The 27,730-nt window shown below is 45.7% G+C and overlaps 2 protein-coding genes and 1 long non-coding RNA gene across 3 annotated transcripts; all 3 read right to left on the bottom strand.

The window, feature by feature from the left end:
* Window positions 1-873: 873 nt before the first annotated feature.
* On the bottom strand, window positions 874-4,646 carry LOC127604979 (H-2 class I histocompatibility antigen, alpha chain-like). The gene is made up of 6 exons (XM_052072435.1): window positions 4,502-4,646; window positions 4,122-4,400; window positions 3,265-3,573; window positions 3,033-3,152; window positions 2,880-2,946; window positions 874-1,159 (listed from the first exon to the last, which is right to left on the bottom strand). Exons 2-6 carry the CDS (start codon window positions 4,390-4,392, stop codon window positions 874-876), a joined length of 1,053 nt encoding a protein of 350 aa, XP_051928395.1. The 5' UTR covers window positions 4,393-4,400; window positions 4,502-4,646.
* Window positions 4,647-4,836: 190 nt separating this feature from the next.
* Window positions 4,837-6,626, bottom strand: LOC127604340 (uncharacterized). The gene is made up of 2 exons (XR_007963274.1): window positions 6,562-6,626; window positions 4,837-4,905 (listed from the first exon to the last, which is right to left on the bottom strand). It is a non-coding gene; the product is annotated as an uncharacterized LOC127604340 (long non-coding RNA).
* Window positions 6,627-17,795: 11,169 nt separating this feature from the next.
* On the bottom strand, window positions 17,796-27,296 carry c1galt1a (core 1 synthase, glycoprotein-N-acetylgalactosamine 3-beta-galactosyltransferase 1a). The gene is made up of 3 exons (XM_052071258.1): window positions 26,902-27,296; window positions 23,620-24,281; window positions 17,796-17,960 (listed from the first exon to the last, which is right to left on the bottom strand). The coding sequence occupies exons 1-3, from the start codon at window positions 27,035-27,037 to the stop codon at window positions 17,796-17,798; spliced, it is 963 nt and encodes a 320-aa protein (XP_051927218.1). The 5' UTR covers window positions 27,038-27,296.
* Between the last annotated feature and the right edge of the window lie 434 nt (window positions 27,297-27,730).

Raw genomic sequence — 27,730 nt, forward strand, 5'->3', positions numbered from 1 at the left:
GAAGAGGGTATTTGTTTTTAATGGTAATTTCATTTAGTCCCCGATAGTCCACACAAGGTCGTAACGACTTGTCTCTCTTTTCAATAAAGAAAAACCCGGCCCCCAATGGGGATTTAGATGGCCTAATAAGGCCAGCGGCGAGTGAGCTGTCTATGTATTCCCTCAGAGCCTCTTGTTCTGGCTGTGAAACCTGATAAAGTCGAGAACTCGGTAGTGGGACGTTAGTCAGCAAGTCGATGGCACAGTCGTAAGGTCTGTGTGGAGGTAGGGATTGAGCACGATCTTTACTAAATACTTGGCGTAAATCATGATAGATGCTTGGGACTTTGTCCAAGCAAATGGCTTCGGGCGGATCGGTGCGAGGCAGCCCTCTACCCCCCGCTGCCGACCGTAGACAATGCGCGTAACAAAAAGGGCTCCAATTCTCAATTGCGGTGCGATCCCACGCGATAACAGGATTATGGGTCCTTAACCAGGGTAACCCAAGGATGACAGGTACGGATCGAGAATTCCTAATATAAAATTGCCTCTGTTCAACCTGATTACCCGAGATCTTTAACATTAAGGGGCCTGTGATCTGTTTTATTTCCGCCAGGAGTCGCCCATCGAGATCGTGAACACGTTTAGCCACTTCTAACTCCTCTACCGGACAACCCAGGTCATTAGCCATCTTAGTGTCCATAAAACAATCGTCCGCCCCCGAGTCCACCAGTGCACGAACCTGAAAAGCCTGTGAAGGACCATAGATTGTCCCGTCCAGCTCGAGTCTCTTGGGGAGTCCCGACCTGGACTCCTCTCTTCTCGGCTCCCGATATTCTGTGTGTGGTGTAGACTCACAGTTGTAGGTGCGAGCAGAAAGGCGGGTTGGGGTCATCAGACAGTCAGCGACTCGATGTCCTTGTTGTCCGCAGTAGAAACAGGCCTGGTCACGAATCCGTCGCCGTCTCTCCTCTGGCCCCACACGTCCTCCTCCCAGCTGCATAGGCTCTCCCTCAGCGGCGACAGCCCTGGCACCAGGGTGATGCTCTGGTCCGGACGGCCGGAAGAACTCATGGGTAGCAGTGGGGGCTGGAACCTGACATGACCCCGTTCCCGCTCTCGTTCTCGCATGCGGTTGTCCAGTACGAGGGCCAGGTTAATGAGCTCCTCCAAGGTAGTGCTGTCATCACGGGTAGCCAGTTCATCTTTCAAAGATTGATTTAAACCGCGACGAAACAAACCACGAAGGGCGCGGTCCCCGTAACCACTTCGGGCAGCCAAAATCCGAAAAGAAATGGAGTAATCGGCTACAGATTGCTTCCCTTGCCGACAATCTAATAACCGACCTTCAGTCTCTCTTCCCATGACCGAGGGGTGGAACACCCGACGGAACGCTGCCACAAAATCAGGGAAGGAAGACCGAAGCCCGGGTTGAGCATTGCTTACTTCCAGTCAACAGGCTCATTATAAATGCCACCTTGGTCTGATCCTTTACATACAGTAGATGGCTGGTTGTTGGTCGAAAACTAGTGAGCATTGGTGTAGAAATTGTCCACACAACCCAGGTTCGCCACCATAACGCGGTGGGTGTGGGATATTGGGTTCCCGCTCCACCGGTGAACCTAAAATCTCGAGTCGATGGGCCAGCAGGGAGACCGTGCCCCGGAGTTCCGCGAGCGCTTGTTCCTGCTGACCCACCAGTTGTCCTTGGCTGGTCAAGGCGGTCATAACCTTGTTGAGGTCTACGGGTTCCATGTTGGTCGGGATATTCTGTCACGATTCGGTCTAACCGAATCAAGTTTTTGGAACCCAAAAGTGTAGACGCCAGACAAGGTCTCCGAAGCAAAAATATTTAATGTACAAAAATCGCACCGACAAAGTAGAAACATTAAGCGCTGGTCAAAACAAGGACCAGAGGGCACAAACAACGAACAACAAAAAGCGCTTGCACAAAAGGGCAAGGGAGGAAAATAAGGATCGTGAAGACAAACAAAAACAATGTATCCAAAATACACGCAAGAGAAAGCCAATTCAAAGAAAAGTAAAATCCAATACTCACAAAACCTTTGGTACCGAGAGTTCAAAAGCGAAACGCGACGAGATCTATAGCAACAAGATAGTCTATGGGCAAGGAAGCATCAAGGCATAAACAATATCCCGACAACCAGCAGACAGATTGTTGGGTCTTAAATACACAGTTCCTTGATTGAAAGATTGACTGTCACGTTCTGCCCGAAGCGATAACTATCGCTCCGTGCAGAACAATGAAATAAAGGGTTGGATCCCCGGAGAACAGACAACGAAAAAATCTTGTCAAAGAAAAAGAGTGTCTTTAATGACAAAAAACAGAAAGAGCCCGACAGGGAAAAACGGTAACACAAAACGCTGGTCAAATAAGGACCAGGAATAACAAAGAAGGATACTACAACTGAAAACGCTCGCGGAAAACAAAACGACGCGAGGGGGGCCTGAATTGGCAGAAATACAAGTAATACAAAATCTAGGAGCTAAACGCGAATAACAAGAGTAACGGCCGTAAGGCAAAAAGGCAACTGGTCAAATGACAAAATAGCGAGATCGAGCGCGAGAGCAATATGGCACGGCGTGGAATTCTCCGGCAGTGAGTAAACTGCCGGAGTCTCCTAATAAAGGAAGCATAATCATCCCGAAATGGACAACAGGTGTGCAGTCGGCGGGGAGAAAGCCCGCCCCCTGCAGGCAGGCACGGAACGTGACATTGACAGCAGGTGTGCAGCCAGAAAGTCTGCCACCTGCTGGCCAGGCCCAGGACAGGAACATGACAACGTGGAAAGAGAGAGAGAGAAAATGACAAATCGACGTTTCGACGGATGGAGTCGCTCTCGAGTAGAAGAAATTTGATTGCTATTTGCGCAAGTCACAAATGTGTCACAAAGAACAGGTTGCTGAAAGAACCGATACTCTGCAGAACTGCTGCAGAGTATCGGGCTGGAAGGAAAGAGAGAGGATGACGGACTTTTTGCCACAAGTTCTCTTTGGATCTTCCCGACAGACCAGATCTTGGCGTCCCTCACCTTGTCTGTTCCGGCGACGCTTGGCAAGGAACCTAGGAAAGGCCGCCACCCCCGCCGCCAGCAGAGCCAGGACCCCCAACGTGACAGCGATGGCCACCACCATCTTGACTTGTTCTTCTTCTTTTCACGTGGCAACAAAGATGTGGGCCATGAAGAGAAGCACGCGAAGGGCTCGTCACGACACAGTACGCGAGAGTCAGTCCGAGGTGACGCAACGATTCAAGTGGCTCACCTGCGTCGCGCACGTTGCTCAGGATGTTTTTGCCGTCCAACTTAACGACGATGGCTTCCTCGACGCCGGCCAGCCGGAACACACATTCGTACTTGGCCTCCGCGTCGGGCGCCGCCTCCACTTTCAGGTGGACCGCGGTCTGGAAGGTTCCGTCGTGGTTGGGGAGCGTCTGGTCCATCTCCACGTCCTCGTACAGCTGCTCGCCGTCCTTCCTCCAGAAAAGATCCGATGTGAGGGGGTAGAAACCCGTCGCGAAGCAGGTGACCGGAGAGGAAGGCGTCTTCTGGAGGAGAGACACCGTCGGAAGCTCTGCGGCGAGGAGGGAGAGAACGACTTAGGGGGGCCAAAGACGACGAGAGAACACCTGGGAGGAGCAAAGATGGAGAGAAAGTGCGAGAAGAACTTTGCAAGCAGAAATGTGGGAGGAGAAATCGTGTGAGAGGAGGAAGTAGGGAGAGCAGGCGCAAGAGGATGACGCTCAGGGCAAAAGACGGCCGGAACGTGTCAGGATCAAAATGGAGGGAAAGCGGGAGCGGACAAAAGTCGGGCAAAATGCGCGACGGCTTGAAGGACGGAGAAAGGGTGAGGAGGCAAAAGGGGCAATGTGTGAGAGGGTCAACGAGGGCTAAAAGGTGTGAGAGCAAAATATATTACCTGTGAGTGGAAGATGGAGGGAACGCGTGTGAGACGGCGAAGGAAACGGCAAGCCAGGACAACTAGGAAGCGCGCCGAGAAGGTGCGAGAAGACAACCGGCGGCGAGCATGTCGAGAGGGTGAAAGAAAGCGAGAGCGTGCGAGGACGATGGACATATGAGAGGACGGCTGAGAGGACGAGAGAGTGTGAGCGGCCACCGCACCTGTTCTCATCAGGTAGTCCCGCCCATTGCTCACGTACGTCTTCAAGTCAGCAGAGCAAATCTCTGTGACGTATCTCTTCTTGTATTCTTTGAAGCCGTCCAATCGTTCCCACTTGTTCTTTGTGATGAACGCTTGTGGATTGGCTGCGATCCATCTCATCGTTTTCCACTCCAATGAGATGAAGTCTTCTCCATCATAGCTGAACTGATCCCAACCATCCACCTCACCAGTCTCGTCATCCCATTCACAGCCCTCCATCCGCTGGATCATGTGAACGCCTGAAAGTGTCACGCACACGATGAACAGAGAGAAGCCAGCAGTGACGTTCATGTTTATGAGTCGGGGCACATCCGCTACGTTGTACGAGCGGAAAACGAACCTCCAGTTTGGTTTAAGCGCTCGTTCAGGATTTCAATGCTGACTTTGAACACCTGCTCATTGTCGATACTGGCGTACAGCTCTCGCTCCCACAAGTCTGGATCCTCTGCTGCGATTTTGTTCACCCAGTCCAGCTTGGCTTTCGTTTTCCGGCTCTTGCTGTCTTGCTGTCGACGGTGATTCTCAAAGTGTGACGTGATGAAAAGAAACACGACGTTTGAAATCAAATAGATCAGGGGTGGACAAACTTTTTGGCTCGGGGGCCACATTGACTTTTCAAATTTGACATGCGGGCCGGGTCAGCACAAGATACGGTACATAAAAAACAACAACAACAAAAAACAACCTGCATTTGTTGACGGTCCATATCAAACATGAACAGAACAAAGGCATTCAAGTCAGAATCTACTTTTTTTTTTTCATGAGAAGTGTTGTTGATCACCTATATTTGCCAGTGCATTGCTGCAGACGGGTTGTGGTCCGACCAGTAGAAGTCGAGCGATGCAATAAGTATTTTCTAGTCACAAATCGTCTTTGCGGTGTCCAATCTTTCCTGAGAGCTGAATTTCCATATGTGGGATACGACGATCGTACATTTCCTTGATGAACACGAAAGTATGTTACCAACATAAACGTGTGACAACACAAGCAACAAATTGCTACCACATGTTGCCCAAAAAAATTTTCTAACACGAAACTGCAGCATACAGTACAGGTATGTGAACCAAATATCACAAAGTTCAGACTATTTGCTGCAAAATGAGACGAGTAAGAGACCTGGTGGCTTTTCTTTCCACTCACTCGCTGTTTCAAACTTGACCTCCCCTCGATTGCCACCCACTACAGCATAGCTCAGCTGATGTCGTGCAACCAACTTTTAAAGCCAGCCACGGGACGCTTTGAAGTCCTCCATGGCCATAGTTAGCGCCACGGAGCTCGCATTCTTACTAATTAGCGGTGCAGTGAGAGGAAGGTTTTTCGCACCAAAACAGGTAAAGCATTTGAGGAAACGTTCATTGACTCGACTCTCCGTCGAGCCGCTCGCAATTCACTCTGAGCAGGGAAATTGGCAGAATTTCTTGTAGATTTGAGTCTTTGCGACTGCAAGCGTCTCCTGAATGTTTCATATGATGTAAACCGTTTGGCTTGATCGGGTGCGTTTCACTCTCTCTTCGTTGACATGCCATGATCTACAGCAGTGTCTTTTTCCAGCCAAGGCACATTTCTTTCGCTGAAAAAAATCCTGCGGCACACCACTAGGTGTAAATGTGAAAAAAAACCCCGCTTATTTTAACAATTAGTGTTGTGTTGTTATGATAAGCATTTTTTTAACATTGAAGAATAACATTATCACACCTTGATTAGGAATCAAATCTACATCAATCCAATATTTTATAGTCTTTTATATTTATTCTCACTCAGTGTGATAAAAGATTTGGATGACCACATTTCTGATATCCTGGCAGTGTTTCACTCGAAGGGTCATGTTTCTATTAGATACATGTAATTACATATGTAAAACCTCCCTTCGAGTCAAACGCACGGTACGTTTTCAACTATCGAAGTACAATTGTTGTTTAACTTTCATGTCCAACACATTTGCATGAAAGCGTTAATTGAGTACGTCCATTTATTTATGTCCCTACGTTTAAGCGCCCCGTGAATCAAGCGGCGCAAACGGCAGACAATAATAGGAGTGTCGTTTTTCGAAATAAAACAGCTGCCCCGGGTTTCGTGAACATTTAGGCCGACCACATGGCTCCATTTTCATGTCAGGCATTGTGGCGGTGCGGTGTGAGCGCAGTGACTTTTTTTCTCCAAAGTTTGTACTTGACAAAACGTTTGAGAACTGCTGCTTCAAACCATTGCAACCGGAACACAATTAAAACTAAATAAATAACGAAATAAATTGTTGAAATGCAGTTACCGAATATTGAACTTTAACGCCCGCCCCTCCTTGTTGAACAGAACAAGAAATAAAAAACGACGGGTAGATTAACATGCAACGTTGAAGCTAATCTTTTTATGCTCAACGACTAACGCAGTATAACAATTCATGACCGTGGGTCTTTCCATATTTAATCGATAACATATTTATGCTGGTCAATGTTGAGGCAGCGCACGCGAAATAACAGACGAAGGGGGGAAGCGCTTGAACCACTTCGCCACCTGAACCAATCTGAATTTGGGCTTCCGGTGACGTCACTGAGCTTTTTTTTTTCATTGCCAGAATATATTTTCTGCCTGATTTTAAACGAAGTCGCTTTCGTTGTTTTGCGTACGTTGCTGAAACGACAGCAACTGTGTTTGTGTGTGTTCGACGATGAGATGAAAAACAGTTTGTGGGATTCGTGCTGAAACAGCGACATTCTCCTGGTAGTGAGGGGTAATTGCAACAAGGAAAGTTAGGAAACGCTCCTTTGCGTCTCTCTGAAATCACGTGACCCTGCTGTGCAGTCCCATTGGCATCCGATTTCCTTGACGGCATTCCTATTGCTACACGTATGTCAATGCTGAGGCGCGCTTAGCTCGAGTGGCGTCGCCACAACAGTAATACCATCGCCTCGCATTCTCATGGCCTCGCCATATCTCTGAGATTTCGGCGAGAACGGAAGCTACATGGGATGCACGTGTGCACACAAAAGCAAGATTAATCATTGAATGTCGAGTATTTGAATAGAGTTTTGTGTAAACCAGGGGTGCCCAAACCTTTTGGACCAAAGATCTACTTTTCGATCAACTAATCTCCCGGGATCTACCCTTACCGGCACACGCGCGCACACACACACACACACACCATGATGAGAAACAGCCTGAAACTGAGACATGCGATGCACTTTTCCAGCCTGTTAACTAACGTAGCTCACACGTACCGTTTTAAAGTGCTTCCCTGGGCCCTCCTAGATTCCGATTCTTTGCCCGTGCCCTCGGTGAATTGTACAGGAAGCACACTCTGAATGAGAATACAGTAAATATTCTCTAGTACGGACTTGTGTTTGCGCTGTCTAATTTGTCCTGATAACAGAAATTCCCCATTTGGGAAATGAGCATGGTACATGTCCTTTATGAACCTGCAAGTATGTTGACAAAATACAAAAATATACTGTCCAAAAACTGTTTGTATAACAAAAACTGCAATACAGGTGTATCCCAAAAAAATCACAACAGTAAAATACATACAGTATTTTAATGTTTATTTTTTTCTGTCTTGGGAAAAAATGTATATTTTGGATTGTTTTGTTGGATGCATTCTATGGTTTATGACAATGTTTTCCTGTGTGTCATACAGTTTTCTTGTTAGTTGCAAGTAACTGTCCCATTGATCACCGATGTCTGGTAATTCTTGTGCACATTGAAGGATTTTAATTGCCATTCGCATTGCTTCCTTGCTGGATGGTGGCTTGTCATCAGGAGTTGAATCGATGCCTGTTTTTTAAAAGTTTCGTAGATTTGCGTCTTTCCGACTCCAGGTGCCTGCTGGATCTTTTTAACTTTGTGTCCAGCCTCGCTCAAACGGATGCATTTCACTCGCTCCGCTCCAGTCGTTACAGTTCTTCTACGTTTCGATGCGATGATCTACATGACGTACAGGTAATTGAATAAAGTTTAAATCTTTTGCAATTACAGTAAAACGCATGCCAATAAAAACTCACTTACACGTCATCGTTTAGAATCTGATGATCGAAAAACGTGAAGAGAAAACTTGTTTTAGCGTTGTGTCTTTTCCATCGCATCGGGTGGGCGTTGCGTGTATTTAAGGTCCAGCGGCATTACACCTCCATCCGGGTTACGGGTAGTGGAATTTCCGCTTACGCAAGTTCCGGTAACACGTAATATCGTAGTCAAAATGTTGATGCATAGGATTTTATTCCGGGTGAAGGATATTCCTTTACAGAGAATTCCGGGGATGGGAATATTTACTGTAATGACGATAAAAGATAGAGCTCAACAGCTCTGATCACAAGCTGCAATTGCAGACTGCTGAGCGCTAACAACCTCCGGTGACGTAATCACGCGCCATCGTATATTCAAGATTTACCTGCTTTATTTTATTTTTTTGTGAAAATGAGACTGATAGGATGATTAGGGTGCAGCGTACATTAACACCCAAAAAATAGATTACTAATATGTACAAAGACACACACATGGTTGTTTGTTTTTTTTTTCCTCCTCGACACTCCTCGGATCTACCTGGGACCTGTCTTGTCTACCGGTAGATCAGGATCGACGTAATGGGCACCCCTGGTGTAAAGTAATTCACGCGTGATCAGCCAGGTGTGCGTGGCTCATATATTAGAGCTGTCAAACGATTAAAATATTTAATCTAATTAAAAATGCAACTATCATAATTAACTAAAATGAACAAAAAAATTAATCGTGATTAGTCACATTTATCGTTTCTGAATTTCCTTTCACATTTTTGTACTATTTTTCCCTATTTTAATGCTCTCATCAACATGGAATCATGAATCCGTTTTCTACTGTATGTGCCAAATGCAAATATTTACTGAAATAACAATTTCGATTTTCAATTTTACATGAACATTTTTCCCTTGGAGCAGTTATTCACACATAATCTCTCACACAATATTACTGTCCATCAACAACAGTGAAAAAATATTTTGTCACACAACAGCTGCTTTAACAGCTTTTTTAAAGAAATCAAAACAGAGCAATATAACATTATAAAGTGCACATCTAAGGTAAATTAGTACTCAGCCTATAGTGGATTTAAACCATGGTTGCATACTTCGTTTTTCTCAAGTTTGCTTTGAACACAGCAGTCTGTTTCTGTATGTTTGTTGAAGAATAACAAGACACTGTATTCAAAACTGCCGGCCGTACAAACGAGCGCACGCACTTCCCCCGTGCAACTGAGGCAAACCATTCTGAAGGGGGCGGTGGTTACTCCCCCTAACACAGGCTATGTTGATTGTGTTGGTCCTTCTTGCGCGGAAGTCTCTCTACGGTTTTGTAAAGACCTCATTTCGAATGACTACATTTGGTTCGATGACAACACTGGAGACGTTTTATTTTCGCTAGGTCTCTACCACTGCAGCGCAGTGTCACTGTCAGACGAACACAGAGAAGCTCCACTCACTTTATTTATATGGACACAGAACACTGGAACCTTCCACACAAAATAGTTCCAAACAAGTAACAATCGCGTCAGTGGCATACATCGTATACCTGTATGATACAGAGAGAGAGAGAGAAAAACAGATAACTTTGGTATTGTCAGTGGAGCAATCTGGCAACTTTTTAAAAGTAAACTTTCCATTCATAAATTCTTTAAGTATCAGTTTTCGGTGTCTCGCGCTGCCGTGGCTGGCAAAACAGGGGGCGTGGACTTCTGCAGCGAGCTTGTTTTGTTTCTGGTGTATTTATAGAGCAACGTAAGATCCGCTTGCTTGTGTGCCGCGTTAATCTCTCGAGAAAAATTTTAATCCCGTTAAAATTCATTTAAATTAATGCCAATAAAAACGCGCTAAACTGACAGCTCTATTAGATACACACAGCATGTGTTGCCTTCATTCTAAGACGTATTTTTTGCAGCTGCAGACACATTTTTTTTAAAATATGGATGGCTCTGTCAACATTTTGGGTTGCCGACCCCTGACACAGACTGAAGATGTTCCTGGCCTTTCAACTTCCTGCGTCTGAAAACTCCCCAACAATTTTTATGAGTTCTTACTCCTGTGCCGGGTTTCCATAGCAACGACATTGATTTTTGAGAAAGCCACCAATCCAAAAACAACCTGAGCCTGAAGCTGGGCAGAGTTCCACACCTGTGGAAAACTTCGTGCCTGGTGCCAGTGTCCAAGACTCGCCACCCAAAGGAGTTCAGCAGCTAAAGTCCGGTGGCACTGACTGGAGAGACTCGTCCTCGCCTACCTGCGACGGCTGGTGAGCTCATCACTGGACCCGCTGCAGTTTGCCTGCCAGCCCGGTATTGGTGTGGAAGACGATCTTCCTCCTCCACTCGGCGCTGTTACACCTGGAGAAGGCTGGCAGCACTGTGAGGATCACGTTCTTTGAATTCTCCAGTGCCTTCAACACCATCCAGCCCAACATACTGGGGGACCACCACCTCATATCATGGATTATAAATTATTATATATTGCATTCTGTACATTGTACAGTTCTTTTTCATTTAGTGCGTGCAAATACAGTGAAATTCCTCTACAACGAAACCTACGTGGGCAAAAATACCCCCTAGTGTAAACAAAATTTCATGCATGAAACCCATTCCCACTTTTCTGCTCCCCCTACAATGAAGAGTTAAAGAGATTTAGGTCTCTTTATAACCACACTGGCTAAACCCTGGTGGGACGACAAAAAGACTGATTTTGTTTAGAAAAATATATACCTGTATATTTGCTCCAGTGAAAGTCCCCTGTTGTGAAAATATTCTTGCTGCAAACATGATTTTGTTGTAGAGGAGTTTCACTGTACTTCTTTTTCTACTTTCTTCCCTCCAAATGTTGCTGCTGTAAATTGCGAATTTCTCTGTTGTGGGACAAACAAAGGTTTTCTTCTTCTTATAAGGGAAGCCTCTCTGCTTCCCTCCAAGTGGGTCCTCGTCGAAGGTATACCATGAAAGTGAGACAATGTTGACGTCAAAATGTTTGCATTGTCAAAATTTTAACACTTAGCTGTGTCGACAGGCCTTGAAGCTTATGTTAAACAGCTTTTCAGACTTGCAATTCTTTAAATGTGTTTGTACTTTTCTCTTTGCAAAAGACTCTTCAACATTTAAACAAAAATAGTAGCGAGCTCCCAGGCTCAGCAGTTCACTTGTCTTTTATTTAAGTTTAAGAAAAAAAACAGTACAGAAGGTTCCCAGCAATTCGGCTGTGATGCAGCGCCAAAATAACTTAGTTTTAGACGGATTTATTGGTTATCAGAACACACACACACACACACGCACACACACTCACACACACACACACACAGGCGCAGGCGAGGAAGGCGGGAAAAGCATGGATGAGATCGCCATCTCGTGATGCTTGATCCAAACATTTCTGTTCTCGGGCCACATTTGAGTTGGACAACGCAGATGAAGTTTAAACAAGACAAGAAAAGAGAAGCCAAGGGACTACAAAGGATCACATGTGAGGTTTCGTTAACGGTAAAATCTTCATTCATTCTGATATTGTCACGTTGCATGGTGGACCCCAAAAAGCAGGCAGGAGAGAGGAGCAGGGTGTATTTGAAGATGTGTATTGATAAAACATAGAAAACTAAATCCTAAGCAAACAAAGTCCAAAGTAGCAAACAAAAATCATGACTGAAGATAAAACATAACAACCAAAACATGACTCAAACAGACATGACAGTAGCAAAGCAACAATGACCCGACACCGAGTGTTCGGGCAGGAGTCCTTTTATAGGCCTGATTACCTATGACCAACAGGTGTGCAACTGCCAGGGGAGCCCTACAGTGCCACCTGTTGGTCCCTAAACCGAATCGTGACAGATATAAACTGCGTTTTTCATGACAACAAAGCGACTGAATAAATAAATGTTCAATCATTTAAAGTACATGTATATTTGGTTATCAAATGTGTATTATGAAACACTGACACATGAAACATTGTCAGGTGTGCCGCGGGAACAATATCCAATTTGTATGCCTGTGCGGTCTTTCGCCCAGAAATTAATCATGTAGTGCCTTCCCATACCGCTAGGCAGCAGCAACAGCGAGACAATTGCCTTGTGCTTCGACGAGAGACAAGCAAATTTGTGACGCATGAATACAGGACGACGGTGAAACAATAAATATGAAAGATGATAAAATACTGTTTTCTTTGTGTTTATTTGATTCCAATCCAAGCTGTTATAACGTCATTCTTCAATGTTAAAACGCGGTTATAGTCACAATATAACACGTTAATTGATAAAATAAGCGGGGGAGGGGGGGCACATTTTCAGCGAGTGATGTGCTGCGAGATTTTTTTTCAATGAAAGAAGTGTGCCTTGGCTCAAAAACGTTTGAAAAACACTGTATTATACAAAGGCGGCCCGGTAGTCCAGTGGTTAGCACGTCGGCTTCACAGTGCAGAGGTACCGGGTTCGATTCCAGCTCCGGCCTCCCTGTGTGGAGTTTGCATGTTCTGCGTGGGTTTTCTCCGGGTGCTCCCACATTCCAAAAACATGCGTGGCAGGCTGATTGAACACTCTGAATTTTCCCTAGGTGTGAGTGTGGGTGTGAATGGTTGTTCGTTTCTGTGTGCCCTGCGATTGGCTGGCAACCGATTCAGGGTGACCCCCGCCTACTGCCCGAAGACAGCTGGGATAGGCTCCAGCACCCCCCGCGACCCTAGTGAGGATCAAGCGGCTCGGAAGATGAATTAATGTATTATACATCACATCCATGAACCAATTATTTAATTTCATCAATGACTAAAACAGAAAATAGAAATGTCTGACAATGCATTTGAATGTGTGGACAATAACAATAACGTCAGCTACGTTTGCATGAGCACAGCAATCCAATAACTGAGAATCATCAATAATGTGATTTGACACATTTACATGCTCTTCGGTAAGGCGATCATCAGAACGAAAAATGGTTTCCGTGGTTCATTCAATTGTTTTGATTTCTTTCCACGTACATGATGTAAAACTTTCGGTCTCAGTACGAGGCCTTCCTCCAGTCCCACCAGAAACCTGCTGTACCTCTGGAAAAGCCAGTGGCAATTGCGTTGTACAAGCTCGCCCCCTCCCCCCAAAAAAGAAACACTCCCCAAAACGCCACGGTGCACATTCATTATGCTATGAAAATTAAATGGAATGTTACGAGACAAAGTGTTTGAACATTGCAGTATTGTCTTTGATGTTAAAGTTACCTAAATTATATTCTCTTTAATAATTTCTTAAACATGTTTATGTTGCGAGCGTCTGATTGACTGAAGGAAACGGGAAATGTTTTAGTCGCCGGAAGAAAAGGTTGAGTTCTCGACGTGCTTTTTCTCCTTTCAATAAAACTGCTTTCATAGGATTCAATCTCTCCTTTTGCCGTTCGTAAAGTAGAGCCATCCAAACAGAAAGAACGAACCCCTCGAATTACACAAGCAACGATTATGGCGACATTTTTCGAGAGGTTCATCGGTGAAGAGCGACATCTACTGGTGAAACTGTTATTTGAAAAAAAATCCATCTTTAAACTGTTTTTATCAAGGGTGGCCACTGGCCAAGCAGTCAGAGACTAAGACCAATATTTTTTTATTGAGTTACCCCAAAGAGCCACGCACACTAACACACACACACCCACACTTTTTTTGCCCAAAGGTTGGAAGGGTCAGTTTTGGGTGGGCAGCGCGAAAAGACGTCCTTGAGTTTGTTACAGTGTCTCAGTTCATGCGAAATCTACCCATTGAAGTAACAAGGTTTCCATTGTTTGAACCGAGAGATGTTTTGGCCTCTGACGGACGTATCGGTGGGCTGGGCTGAGAGGTGTGACATGTAAATGAAGAAGGGAGTGTTTTCCCTGATATATCACTTGTAATTTGCATACACGATTAATAAAAAGCCGGCAGAGGCTGCAGAGGTCAGGTGTCAGTTCAGAAGCGCACCTCGTAGAAAACTGCGCCTCCTGCTGGCAGAAAAGACAACTGTTCAACTGTCCGAGCAAACATCCCTGACAGTCATGCATGGCAAATTGATGAGAACGGGATCGAAAGTTTGTGGAACCTTCTAAAAATATATCTCCCGATGGGGATTGTTACCTTAATGTTTGAACAGGCATAATGTTTGAACAGAGACTAACAATGACCTTTAGTGGTGGATCACCTGTTGCGGGTAAACATTCTGAACAGATGGAAATCAGTCTTCAGAACCACACCTTAGGACAATTGCCACCTTTAAAGTAAGGCGGAATCTGGTGTGTATTTTGCATGGCTGTCATCTTGCTTCTTTTAATGTCCAAATATTTGTTTTGGTGAGAAAGTCATATCTCTTTCTTTGTCAAGTAAGGAGTGTTCGGACCGAGAAGCAGAAAAATTCATTGTGCCTCATCTTAAATGTGTCAATATTTTAAATTCTATAGACGGAGAGTGTTCTGCCTACAGTAAAAGTTTTGGGCCATTTCATTAATAGTAATTGTGTTTAGAATATTCATTTAGCTATCGCGGTGCATTGTGGGTAGCAGACGCCGTGTTTCATCGTACGAGACTTTACAGAAATCCTGAATGTGGTCGTTGCAGGAGTTATATTCTTTTCGTTTCACCTTCGAAAGCAATGGCTGTAAGTCTGCTCGTGTTTAGAATTATTTAGAAATGTGTTTCGGAGATCCATCCATCCATCCATCCATCATCTACCGCTTATCCGGGGCCGGGTCGCGGGGGCAACAGCTTTAGCAGGGAAGCCCAGACTTCCCTCTCCCTAGCTACTTCTTCCAGCTCTCCCCGGGGGATCCCGAGTCGTTCCCAGGCAAGCTGGGTGACATAGTCTCTCCAGCGTGTCCTGGGTCTTCCTCGGGGTCTCCTCCCGGTGGGACATGACCGGAACACCTCACCAGGGAGGCGCTCAGGAGGCATCCGAATCAGATGCCCAAGCCACCTCATCTGGCTCCTCTCGATGTGGAGGAGAAGCGGCTCGACTCTGAGCCCCTCCCGGATGACTGAGCTTCTCACCTTATCTCTAAGGGAGAGCCCGGACACCCTGCGGAGAAAACTCATTTCAGCCGCTTGTATCCGCGATCTCGTTCTTTCGGTCACGACCCATAGCTCGTGACCATAGATGAGGGTTGGGACGTAGATCGACCGGTAAATTGAGAGCTTCGCCCTTTGGCTCAGCTCCTTCTTCACCACGACAGACCGATACAACGTCCGCATCACAGCAGACGCTGCACCAATCCGCCTGTCGATCTCCCGCTCCCTCCTACCCCCACTCGTGAACAAGACCCCAAGATACTTGAACTCCTCCACTTGGGGCAAGATCTCCTCCCCGACCCGGAGGGGGCACTCCACCCTTTTCCGACTGAGGACCATGGTTTCAGATTTGGAGGTGCTGATTTTCATCCCAACCGCTTCACACTCGGCTGTGAAACGCTCCAGTGAGAGTTGGAGAGCCCCGTTTGAAGGAGCCAACAGCACCACATCATCTGCAAAAAGCAGGGATGCAATACTGCGGCCCCCAAAACGGACCCCCTCAACGCTTCGGCTGCGCCTAGAAATTCTGTCCATAAAGGTTATGAACAGAATTGGCGACAAAGGGCAGCCTTGGCGGAGTCCTACCCCCACTGGAAACGATTCTGACTTACTGCCGGCAATGCGAACCAAACTCTGACATCGGTGGTATAGTGACCGAACAGCCCGTATCAGGGGGTTCGGTACCCCATACCCACGAAGCACCCCCCACAGAACTCCCCGAGGGACACGGTCAAACGCCTTCTCCAAGTCCACAAAACACATGTAGACTGGTTGGGCGAATGTTGTGGCCGTAAGGTGGTTGGTGCCTGTCGTGGCGACAACCCCCGTACTCGCTGGTGGACACCAGCAGTAAGGGATGCCGTCAAGCTGAAGAAGGAGTCCTATCGAGCCTTTATGGCCTGTGGGACCCCAGATGCAGCTGACGGGTATCGACTGGCCAAGCGGACCGCGGCTTCGGTGGTCGCCGAGGCAAAAACCCGAGCGTGGGAAGAGTTCGGTGAGGCCATGGAAGCCGACTTCCAGACGGCTTCGAGGAAATTCTGGTCCACCATCCGACGTCTCAGGAGGGGGAAGCAGTGCACCACTAACACTGTGTACAGTGGGGATGGGGCGCTGCTGACTTCGACTCGGGACGTTGTGAACCGGTGGGCAGAGTACTTCGAAGACCTCCTCAACTCCACCAACATGCCTTCCTTGGAGGAAGCAGAGCCTTGGGACTCTGAGGTGGGCTCTCCTATCTCTGTGGTTGAAGTCACCGATGTGGTTAAAAAGCTCCTCGGTGGCAAGGCCGCAGGGGTGGATGAGATCCGCCCGGAGTTCCTCAAGGCTCTGGATGTTGTGGGGCTGTCCTGGTTGACACGCCTCTGCAACATCGCATGGTCAACAGGGAGAGTGCCTCTGGATTGGCAGACCGGGGTGGTAGTCCCTCTTTTTAAAAAGGGGGACCGGAGGGTGTGTTCCAACTACAGAGGGATCACACTCCTCAGCCTCCCTGGTAAGGTCTATTCAGGGGTGCTGGAGAGGAGGGTCCGTCGGGAAGTCGAGCCTCAGATTGAGGAGGAGCAGTGTGGTTTTCGTCCCGGCCGTGGAACAGTGGACCAGCTCTACACCCTTAGCAGGGTTCTCGAGGGTTTCGGAGATCGTTTTCCCTAAATTGTTGTCATTGAAACTCGCTAGCTCAGAGTACTGCTAATGACGTATCGACGATGCTAAATCAGTGCTAACAAGCTAATTAGCATGCGAAGGTACTGCGAAAAAGCATTGTTTATCGTTGTTTGTCACACTTTGAGCAGCATTTGTCTTTTGTTTGGCCCCAAACGATTTGTATTGTATTTCTGTACACGATGTTAATGCATGTTTTAAATCCGTACTCTACATTTCATTGAGCTGATGTCACAGTTGTTCACTGTACACCGTCGAGAAGAAGTACTGGTAACATGTTAAGTACCAGTCATACCACAGTAGTTACAAAATGCTCTTGTCTACCTGGGCCCAAATTGAGCATTCATTGCCGTTTTCGATGTCTCCCACTTCCAACACACCTGATTCAAATGATCAGGCTTCCGATAAGCTTGCTGATGACCTGATCGGGAGATATCGAAAACTAGGCTGGATAGTAGCTCTCAAGGACCCGACTTGGGCACCCCTTACCTGAACGGAATGACATAATGGATTCAGTACCTCATATCATCCACACCGCTTTAGTTCCGCCCGCTTGGCTCTATGCATCTTGACACAAACCCACAACTTGAGTGGAGAGTTGCGACTGCTCACTCTGCGGCGTTGCCTGCTTCAACGGTGGTTGAGTGTCTTTCTCTAGGACACTTGGTCATGGTCACAAGGGCCCGGGAATCGAACCCCCAACCTCTGGGTTTTTGCCATCCCCCTCCCCTCCCCCCGTCCACATGTGTACACATAAAATAAAAGCACGTTTATTTGATGCTTTGTTTAGACTTCCTGGTCACTTTGAAGTCCATTTATAAGGTATGGTTGGGCCAGATTGGACCCCAAGCTGTACTTTTCCCAGGTCCCAGGTACACAAATGAAACATAGACAAATAAATCAACAGGTTTTAAAATGTGATCATTTCAGAAATGAATGCATTCAATGCCACATAATGAAGAAGCTGTTCGCAAAAATTCACAGTTGTTTTGTCGTTCCATTGAAATATTTATGTTCACTGGAAAAAAATCTGTATTTATATCCATATGGCCGGAGATGGTATGCCAGGTATTCCAGGGCATAGAGTTGAACAGCGTAAATGTAGTGAAAAGACACAGCAAAGTCTGAACAGCATCCCGGACCCTGGAGAAAGAACAAGAAACGCATTGCTATTATTTCTCACGGTCAGAAAGAACTGCTCAATGGGGGGAGTCAAACTCAGTCGCACAGAAACCCAAAAATGAAAGCACACTTCAGTTTTTGGGGCAAACACGCTCAACATTTTTGAATTCAATCAAAATATTCTCCAGTCTCCAGGCACAAAAACTCAAACCAAGGAGAACCAAATTTGTACGTTTGCGCAATGGTCGCATTGAGTGTAAATGGATGAATCATGTCGAGGGTGAAAAGCTCAGCTGGTATGTTCTTAGCAACAGTGCTAACCCAATGTCAATGTCGTCAGTGTCAGTGGGTGTATGTTTATTAAAAACCTGACTCCGGAGCCTTCATAGCCAGAGACTTCCAGGCCTGTGCTCTCAAGTGCGGTTGATGGCGCAGTTCCAAAGCCTGAGTTGGTGGGGCTGAGAGGGCGCAGTTGCCGCCACTGTTACAGAAATAATGATCTCAATCAAAATAACATCAGAAACACTCGTACTGCTATCAAAATTTGTGCCGGGAATATTCTTTAATGGCAGAGGATGGGCTGGTTTTGGCAAACCTGACAATTACATAGTGAATTTATCGACATACAACTGCAGCCATCTCGTTACCTCTGCGTCCCGCGTCTTAGACGCATAATTTTCCCGCGGGACGCACAGTTCAAATAATGTGCGTTTTTGGGATGCAAGGAAAATTTTCAGTCAAAACAAACACCAAAAAAAAATCTTCGGCAGGCCTGAGGATTTCACGGTAACCGTCGTTACCGGTAGCGTGTCGTTTCCGTGGCGTCATTTTGACGGTACCGCAAAATTGTTTCCGATAGAAGTCACCGCACACAAGTTGACTGTACGTGATTGAATCTCTCCTGCGTGATCAACACGATTTCACTGTGTCTGTATGTGTGTTTGTGGTGTGGTATGTGAGTGTGTTTCTTCTAATCTACTTTCGTTTTGTTTTGTTTTCAGTGTTGGCGGGGCAGAACAAATAATGTTATGTGCGCATGCGGGTTGCTATTTCAGTCCGCAAACGGAGGAATCGCGCGGATGACAGTTTGAGGTGTCAACGAAAAAAACACACTAATATTAACTGTCAGTAGAACTAACGATGATGTGTGGTAGATTCTTTTGTCAAATTGATAGTAGATTACACATCCATCGTCTTGGGAAGAGGATGTCAAGCCACATCAATACTTACCTGTATTAATGATTACCAGTAAATTAATCTTTGCGGTGTGACACTGGAAAAAATACTCAGATTTTGTGCTATGTTGTATTTATAATGCCATATGAGTACAAAATATTTTGATCCATTTATTTTGTTGAATAAACCTGGAGTACACAGCTGCTGATGTTCATTGTTAATCTTGTATGACTGAATTATTAAATTTTTTTCAGCACTTGTTTATAAGAAATAAACCTATTATCAATGTATATTGTTGTTGTTTGTGATGTTATATGCAATCGAATAAGTAGACCATTTCAGAATTCGAAATTTGGGACTTTCTAAATGTATCATGGGACTCATACTTTTCTGATCAGTGAGTACCTGGGACTCGCTGGGGGTAAACTGTAAAATTATCACTGCAACTGTGTACAAAAGGTCCCTTTTTCCTCAATTGATTTGTCTCTGTCTTTTCTTGAAATGGCATTTGAACAACTGCAATTTATTTGGAAAGGATAATGTCACCTAAACTAACATTGCATTATATTTATTAGAGCACTAGCTGGTTCGCCGCCCTCCGGGCGGCTCATCTGCTAGTTCCTGCGGACGGCTGGTAAGGTGGTGGTTCGCCGCCCTCCGGGCGGCTCATCAGCTAGTTCCTGCGGAAGGCTGGTAAGGTGGGCCTTCGGCCCACAAAAGTGTTGTTGCTTGGTTCAACTTTTTGTTCATCTTCATTGCTTATCGCGAAAATAAAGTGATGTTTAGCTCTACTAAATAACTAACAATTTCATTGCAATGCTTGTGGGTAGACAACATTTTTTTGCTAAGATGCCCGCGCGATCGTAGTGAGCCACTGCCTGAGCGGCGCAGTGGCGGCGCGCAGCGGCGCGGTGAAGTAGGTACGTTTTGAAAAGGGACAGACGGAAGGACAGACCGTGTGCGGGACGACGCGCAATATATATATATATATATATATATATAGATTACACTACATTCAAACCAGGACTGGGCTATCCACCCGTCCAACCATCCATCCATTCATCCATCCATTCTCTACCGCTTAAGGGTATTTCCAGCGTGTCCTGGGGGTCATCCCGAGGGCCTCCTGCCGGTGGGACAAGCCCATAACACCTCACCATGGAGGCGTCCAGGAGGCATCCTAGTCGGATGCACAACGTAACCTCATATGGCTCTTCTCAACGTGGAGGAGAAGTGGCTCGACCCCCTCCAGGATGACCAAGCTTCTCACCTTATCTCTAAGGGAGAGCCCAGACACCCTGCAGAGAAAACTCCTTTCGGCAGCTTGTAACCGGGATCTCGCTCTTTTGGTCACGAACTATGGGTCTTGACCATAGGTGAGGGTTGGAACATAGGTCGACCAGTAAATTGAGAGCTTTGCCTTTTGGCTCAGGTCCTTGTTCACCCCAACAGACCGATACAAAGTCTACATCACAGCAGATGCTCCACCTGGTGATCTTTTGCTCCATCATACTCTTCATTGTGAAAAATATCCCAAGATACTTGAGTTCCTCTACTTGGGGCAAAATCTTGTACCCGACCCAGAGAGGAGACTCCACCCTTTTCTGATTGTTTCAGATTTGGAGGTGCTGATTTTCATCCCAACCGCTTCACACTTGAATTGCTCCAGTGAGAGTTGAAGATCTTGGCCCGAAGAAGCCAATAGCACCACATCATTTAGGGAGGGGCCAGCCAGGCAGCTTCCTCAGCCAGGGTGCTCTGCACCTCATACCTGATACTCGCCAACTCATCACCCACCTGTAGCCCATCTGCTCGTTTGGACCGGAATAAGTTAGCTCCCAAACCATTCCTCAGTGCAGGTTTGTGCCATTACCGCCTGAAGTGAGCTCTGTTGGCATCTCCTGCAGTTTTCGTTTCCTGTGTGGATATTTTCCTGTGGACTCCTTGTGGTTCTCCCTGAACTTTTAAGTCCCAGTTTTCTCCCTGAGTGAGGTTTTCATTTCCTGTCCAGACATTTCCCTGTGGATTCTTCATGCTTCTCCCAGAGTTTACTTTGCAAAGACACGAATAAACAACGAGTGTTGGCTTACACCAGGGGTGTCCAAACTTTTTGCCAAGGGGGCCAGATTTTATGTGGTAAAATGTCGGGGGGCCGACCTTGGCTGACATTCTTTACATTGAACAACAATATTGTTCAACAAATTTTAGTAAGCCAGTCTGTTTCACATTTCCATTTTTATTTTAATTTCAACAATCTTAAGAATTTCTTTTGGTTCATTTGAAACAGGTATATCACATGCAACTGCTTATTCACTTGACTTTTTCTTAAACAGAAGTCTCCTGAGTGCAAATTGATTGATTTGAAACATAAAATGTATCACCATGACTTTTCAATAGTCACAAAACCTTTGACTCGAACAACAGGGAAATGAACAAGCAATACACATATCCACAACTGCAAGGATCATTTGAAATATGACATATCAGTCAAGATAAACACGGAGTGATGTCTTGTTAACTCGTGAGTGATGCTCTCTAGTGTCTAAATGCTATTACTCATTTAGTGAATGCTATTACTCATTTACCCACTAGAGGGAAGCAGTACTCTATGAAACATCACTCACCAGTCTACGCGACCTCAGTCAATGCAACACGTCTTCCATTGTGCCCAACCTGCGGGCCAGACGGCACTGATTTTATGACGGGGGCCGAGGGCCGGATGAAATTCGACCGCGGGCCGGATTTTGGACATGCCTGGCTTACACCATACCTGTCTGTTGTCGTGCAATTGGGGTCACATACAAACCTCAACAACGTCATCTGCAAAAAGCAGAGATGCAATACTGAGGCCACCAAACCGTACCCCTTCCACGCATCGGCTGCGGGAAAGAATTCTGTCCATGAGGGTTATGAACAGAGTCGGTGACAAAGGGCAGCCTTGGCAGAGTTTCGCATGCGCTGTTAACAAATCCGACTTACTGCCGACAATGTGAACAAAACGTTGACATCGGCCGTACCCCATACTGCGACAGCACCCCGCCCCCACACACAGAATTCCGAGTGACACCATTGAACGCCATCTCCAAGTCCACAAAACAGATGTAGACTGGTTGGATGAACTCTCATGCACCCTCGAGGACCCTGCCAAGGGTGTAGAGCTGGTCCACTGTTCCACGGCCTTGATGAAAATCACACTGTCTCCTGAATCTGGGACTCCTCTTCCCAATGGATCCTCCTCTCCAGCACCACAGAAGAGACCTTACCATGGAGGCTGAGGAGTGCGATCCCTCTGTTGTCGGAACACACCCTCTGGTCCCCCTTTTTAAAAAGAGGGACCACCACCTCGGTCTGCCAATCCAGAGGCACTGTCCCCAATGCTCACAAGATGCTGTTGAGGCATGTCAACCAGGACAGCTCCACAACATCCACAGCCTCGAGGAACTCCGGGCGGACTTCACCCGCCCCAGGGGCTTTCCCACCAAGGAGCTTTTCAACCACCTTCACCCCCAGAGCAAGGAGAGCCCACCTGAGTCCGCACACTATGCTTCTTCAAAGGAAGGCGTGCCGGCAGAGTTGACGAGGTCTTCGAAATATACTCACTGACTCACAATGTCCCAAGTTTAGGTCAACAGCGCCCCCTTCCCCACTATACACAGTGGTAATGATGAACTGCTTCCCCCTCCCGAGACGTCGAATGGCATTTACTCAAAGCCGCCCGGAAATTGGTTTTCCATGGGCTTGCCGAACTCCTCCCACGGCCAAATTTTTGCTAAAAAATTGTGTGTGTGTGTGTGTGTCTGGTCTGTGTATGTGTGCACACATACAGTTGTACATATAGATAGTACTCTGACACTCGGGTTTTTGCCTATAAATGAGCAAAACAATGAAAGATACGGTGGCCACAAGAAACCCACAACTTGAGAACTAACCAACCAGAGGAAAGTAGTTTTGACTGCGGAGGACAGTTGGGACAGCCAAGTGGATCATGATTAGCATCTTTTGGTGTGAGAACTCATCTGATTTAACCACACAAAACACACACACACACACACTTTAAAACAGGGATGCCGTGATAGGCGCAGATGCACTCACAGTTACCAACATTAAACCTTGCATGACGAGAATGCCATTTATCGACTTCACAGAGTCACACACAGCATTGTTTTCATGCGTGGAGTTTGCATGGTTTTCGAAGTACTTCTGTGGATTTTGTTTGTGGACTACTTTCTACATTCTGGTAACATTTATTTTATTTATTTACAATGTGAGTGGAAATAGTTGTTTTTCTATGTGTGCCCTGCGATTGTCTAGCGACAAGCCTGCATCTCGCTCAAAGTCAGGTCACCCTAATACAGACTATTAGAGACCATTAATGAGGACACCTGCTCACTAAACACATAACCTGCCTCCTCTAAACACTTTAGCCACGATACAATGTCATGCTTAGGACAGACAGCCCCACGGTTGCACAACTGGCATCACAATGAATGTCTCGTGTCCTTACTTGAATTGGAGGGTAGTATTCATAATCCAGATACCAAGGGTTCTTTTGGAACTGTCTGGCCAAATGAAGCTCCGGAGGGAAAGAATGAAACGTTTGTCTTGCTTTCACATCTCTGGTATCGACCGGCTCCACCATCATTGTCTCCATACACTTCCCCAGAGCCAGGTCCTCGATGGAAGAGAAGTGGGTGCACGCTCCTGTGGCCAAACCTTTCATAAATCTCCGTAGTGCTTCCTTACTGAGGACATAGCCTGCTCCGCCGCTCATATAGCCTTGACGGACAAAAGGTTTAAACCTTCTTCCCAGGTAATAAGGCTTCTCAGGATCAAGCTTTGACAACATGGAGAGTAGATTCTCCACAATCACATATGTGTCATCGTCGGCTTTTAAAAACCAATCTGCATTGTCCAGGTGCTCTTTGTAGATGTACTCAAAGGCACGGATTGTTTTCCAGTACAGGTGCTCTCGTCCCTCACTGACATTCAGTTTCACTGTTGGGAAGTCCGTATGAACGGAACTCATGTACAACACTATGTGGCAGCGCTTCGCCCAAGTTTCCTTGATGTGCCTGGTCCGGGACGCCATATTCTTCGGCCCTGTCATGATCCAACACAAGATACGGGTCGTTTGTGATGAATTTGTTGGAGATCTCAAGTTCACACCTGGATGCAAAACAAATAATGTATCAGGAATGTATTGGATTGAAAAACCACATGATTATTTTATGTTAATTCATCGTTATATTTCATATTCATGATGACTGAACATCATGTTTGCAAACATTTCCTACTCTGTGTGTCAATCACATTTATAATTAACGGTAAATTAGCTTTTTCTTGTTCAGCGCGATTTCCCCAAAGCATCAGAAGCAACTGAACGGAGGGGCTTCAGTATCTTGCTCAAGGACACTTGGTCACATGGGCTGAGGATCAAACCCACAAGCTTCCCGAGGGGAGACGACCACGAAACCGTCTCTGCCATGTCGCCCCATGGCTCTTGATGTCATCTATACAGTACACAGTATTAGGTGTAGTATTTTATTTACGTAGTTATTATTTGGGCGGGAGAAACCATAAAAAACTTTGGTTAAACTGTTTCAGTTCAGTGCATAAGTGACTCAGTTTGACACACTCAACTCCGTCTTTTGTTTTTTAAAATTATTTATCGTTCACCTACTGAGGCAGGGCGGCCCCGGTGGATCATTGGTAAGCATGTCGACCTCACAGTGCAGAGATCGTGGGTTTGATCCTGGCTCCGGTCTTATAATAATAATAATACATTTTATTTTCAGCGCCTTTCAAGACACCCAAGGACACTTAAAATAAAAAAAAAAAACACAAAACAATACGGGTTGAGCAGCGGCAGCCAAAACGCGCCAGCGTTCACTCAACCCGAAGGTCGGAAAGAAACCACAGGGGAGGGAGAGAGGGAGAAAAAACCCACACTCGAACTACCCTCATTTTGAGGATAATTTGAGTGAGGCAAAAAAAACTCCTGCATAAGCATATGACAGTTACAACAGGTCACAAGACAGATAAACAATGAAGACGGTGAATCAAGGGAATGTATGAGGGAGGGGGTAATGGTGGGGGACTAGGTTCCGTGAATATTTTCATCAGGGGAAGGTCGAGATAGCAGATGTTGTTTTGGTAGCAGGCTGCCCAAGAATTTAAGACAGACAGCCTTGAGTCCGTGGCTTATGTCTCTTTAGTGGTGTCGATCAGCCAAATCCATGATTTCAGTCAGTAATTGAACACAGATTCCAGTTTTCTCCAAGTTGTTCACCATCCTGCTGTAACGCTCCAAACCCGCAAAAGTTTGTGGTTGAGCACAGTCTGAGTCTCTTCCTGTGTGGAATTTGCATGTTCTCCCCGTGCCTGCGTGGGTTTTCCCCGGGTACTCTGGTTTCCTCCCCCTTTCCAAAAATCATATATGAAAAGTTACAACGTGATAAGGAATAATGTGATAAATTATTTGAAGCAACCAATCAATTGAGGGTCCATTTGGCCTCTCCTGAGGGGAAAACTACCGTAGCTGGATTAAACACTAGCTGGATTAGGGCACAAGAAGCAATGAAGAGAATTGACCAGCTGCCAGTGTGGAGCTTTGACTCCTCACCTGTAGTGAGAATTCTCAGCAGGGTAAGAATATATTTTCCCCTACTTGTGGAACGTTACGTGCGAATTGTGATCTGGTTCAAACAAACAACAACAAAAAACTCAATGCTGAGTTTAACCTATTCGATATTGTGTGCATGTTATTTGACAACTAAGAAAATATTTTGTGACCGCTACAGCAGTACAGGTGTGCTCTAAATTTTTTATTTTTATTAATACAATACTATTAGAGCGGCTTGGAGGACCAGTAGTTAGCACATCGACCTCACAGTGCAGAGATACCAGGTCCAATTCCAGCTTGCATGTTCTCCGCGCCTGCGTGGGTTTTCTCCAGGTACTGCGGTTTCCTCCCACATTCCGAAAAACATGCATGGCAGGCTGATTGAACACTCTGAATTGTCCTGAGGTGTGAGTATGAGCGCAAGTGTGTGTCCTGCAATTGGCTGGCAACCGGTTCAGGGTATCCCCCCGCCTACTGCTTGAAGAGGGCTGGGATAGGTTCCAGCACCCCTGCAAAAAAGATTATTTATTTGGACAGTTTCAGATTTTATTTAAAATCAAAATTTCTTTTTGAGAACAGATCTTTACTGCAAGAACAGAAAAGAAGGACATTTTATTTTGAGAATTATTTGGATGTGCACCAGTCTTTATTTATGTCACTACAATTGGAGTTCCAAAGATAAATTAGCCTGACCCTGAGGCACAGCTAGCTAAAAAAATATTTCTCAGGAGACACATCAGTAAAAAAGGTTGAGAACCACTGGTGGAGATAAAAGCCATCTCATTGTAAGTGTGTTCCATTTACCATTGTGATCAATTTGGATTTTTAGTGGTTTGGGCGAACATGCTTTGGGGCAAAAGTAGAAATTGCTGACCCCTTCAAGTTGATTCGGGATTCCCTGCTGAAACGGTAAACTGTCTGCTCTAATCTGTACACTCGCCTAGAGCCATTAAAACGAGCCAGAAGCCAAGCAAAGTACTGTTGTTTTTAAGCTGTTCTTTGAACAAGTCAATTTTCAAACAAACACACTCAAAACCACTAAATACATGTATGCATAAAAACTCACTCCGAGCAGTGGCAAGTCATTTCGACAGAGGAGCGTCCGCACCTGCAACCCAATCTTAAGAAAACAAATATTTAAACATTTATAAAATGTCTGGCTACCTTTGTGTTCGAGTTGGTCTCCTTGCCAGGCATCTTGTTCATGACTCTTCGGCAAGTCTGAGTCTAAAAAATATCGCAGGGATATAAATCCGATCATCAGTCCAGTGATGAAGACTGAACGTGACCTAAATCTCATTCTGTGTTAACTGTCAAATACATACAGTACATACAGTAGATGTAGATATTTTTATTCCGGAAGTAAGAGGACAGGTGTGTGCACAAATCTTGCACCTGCCCTTTTGCCACGGATGAGAGAAGTCCCCGTTGCTGATAAACTTTGCACCGACAGCAAGCCCCCACTTTGCTCCTCCTCCTCCACCTCTTGCTCTTCTGCATCTGCCTTCACTTCGCTCTCAGCCAGTGTTGAACACAAATATTCATCTTTTCATTTGCTCATCTTATCTTCAAGATAAGATTAGTGTAACAAGGGCTACGTCTGTTTTATAATTGCTGGAGATGATAAAACACTCTGGGCAGACAACGGGTTTCTACTTGGACCAGTAAAGGGGACACTAGGTTCGATTCACTGGAGCCAATGATGTCACCATTGAGGGGGTGGCATGGGCAAAGAAACAAGACAACAGTTGTAAAAAAAAAACAAACACAGGACAACAAAATTATTATCATGACAAACACAGTGAAAAGAAAGTAAATAAATCCAATTTGGTCTCAACGTCTTAGTTGACCTTTCCCTCACGCAAAATAATTGATGATCACCTTTCTCAACACCGGTGTGAGTTTCCTTTTTTTTCTTTCAATCTGAATGAAATAACTAAACACAAAATGTTCTTGTCAACTCCTGTCGTATGAAATAAATTCTTCTAAACAT

Source organism: Hippocampus zosterae, chromosome 7 (assembly GCF_025434085.1).
Source record: "Hippocampus zosterae strain Florida chromosome 7, ASM2543408v3, whole genome shotgun sequence".
Lineage (NCBI taxonomy): Eukaryota > Metazoa > Chordata > Actinopteri > Syngnathiformes > Syngnathidae > Hippocampus > Hippocampus zosterae.

What these genes read in the sequence shown, in the direction of transcription:
- LOC127604979 (XM_052072435.1), bottom strand. Translation starts at nt 4,392, where the DNA reads ATGATCCAGCGGATGGAGGGCTGTGAATGGGATGACGAGACTGGTGAG. An exon ending in GCGTCGCCGGAACAGACAAG is followed by an intron (nt 2,947 to 3,032) that starts GTGAGGGACGCC and finishes CTTTCCTTCCAG; the next exon opens with CCCGATACTCTGCAGCAGTT. An exon ending in CTGTTCTTTGTGACACATTT is followed by an intron (nt 1,160 to 2,879) that starts GTGACTTGCGCA and finishes CCGTGATGACAG; the next exon opens with CACTACCTTGGAGGAGCTCA.
- c1galt1a (XM_052071258.1), bottom strand. Translation starts at nt 27,037, where the DNA reads ATGAGATTTAGGTCACGTTCAGTCTTCATCACTGGACTGATGATCGGA. An exon ending in AGACCAACTCGAACACAAAG is followed by an intron (nt 24,282 to 26,901) that starts GTAGCCAGACAT and finishes TTTTGCATCCAG; the next exon opens with GTGTGAACTTGAGATCTCCA. An exon ending in AATACTACCCTCCAATTCAA is followed by an intron (nt 17,961 to 23,619) that starts GTAAGGACACGA and finishes TTCTTTCTCCAG; the next exon opens with GGTCCGGGATGCTGTTCAGA.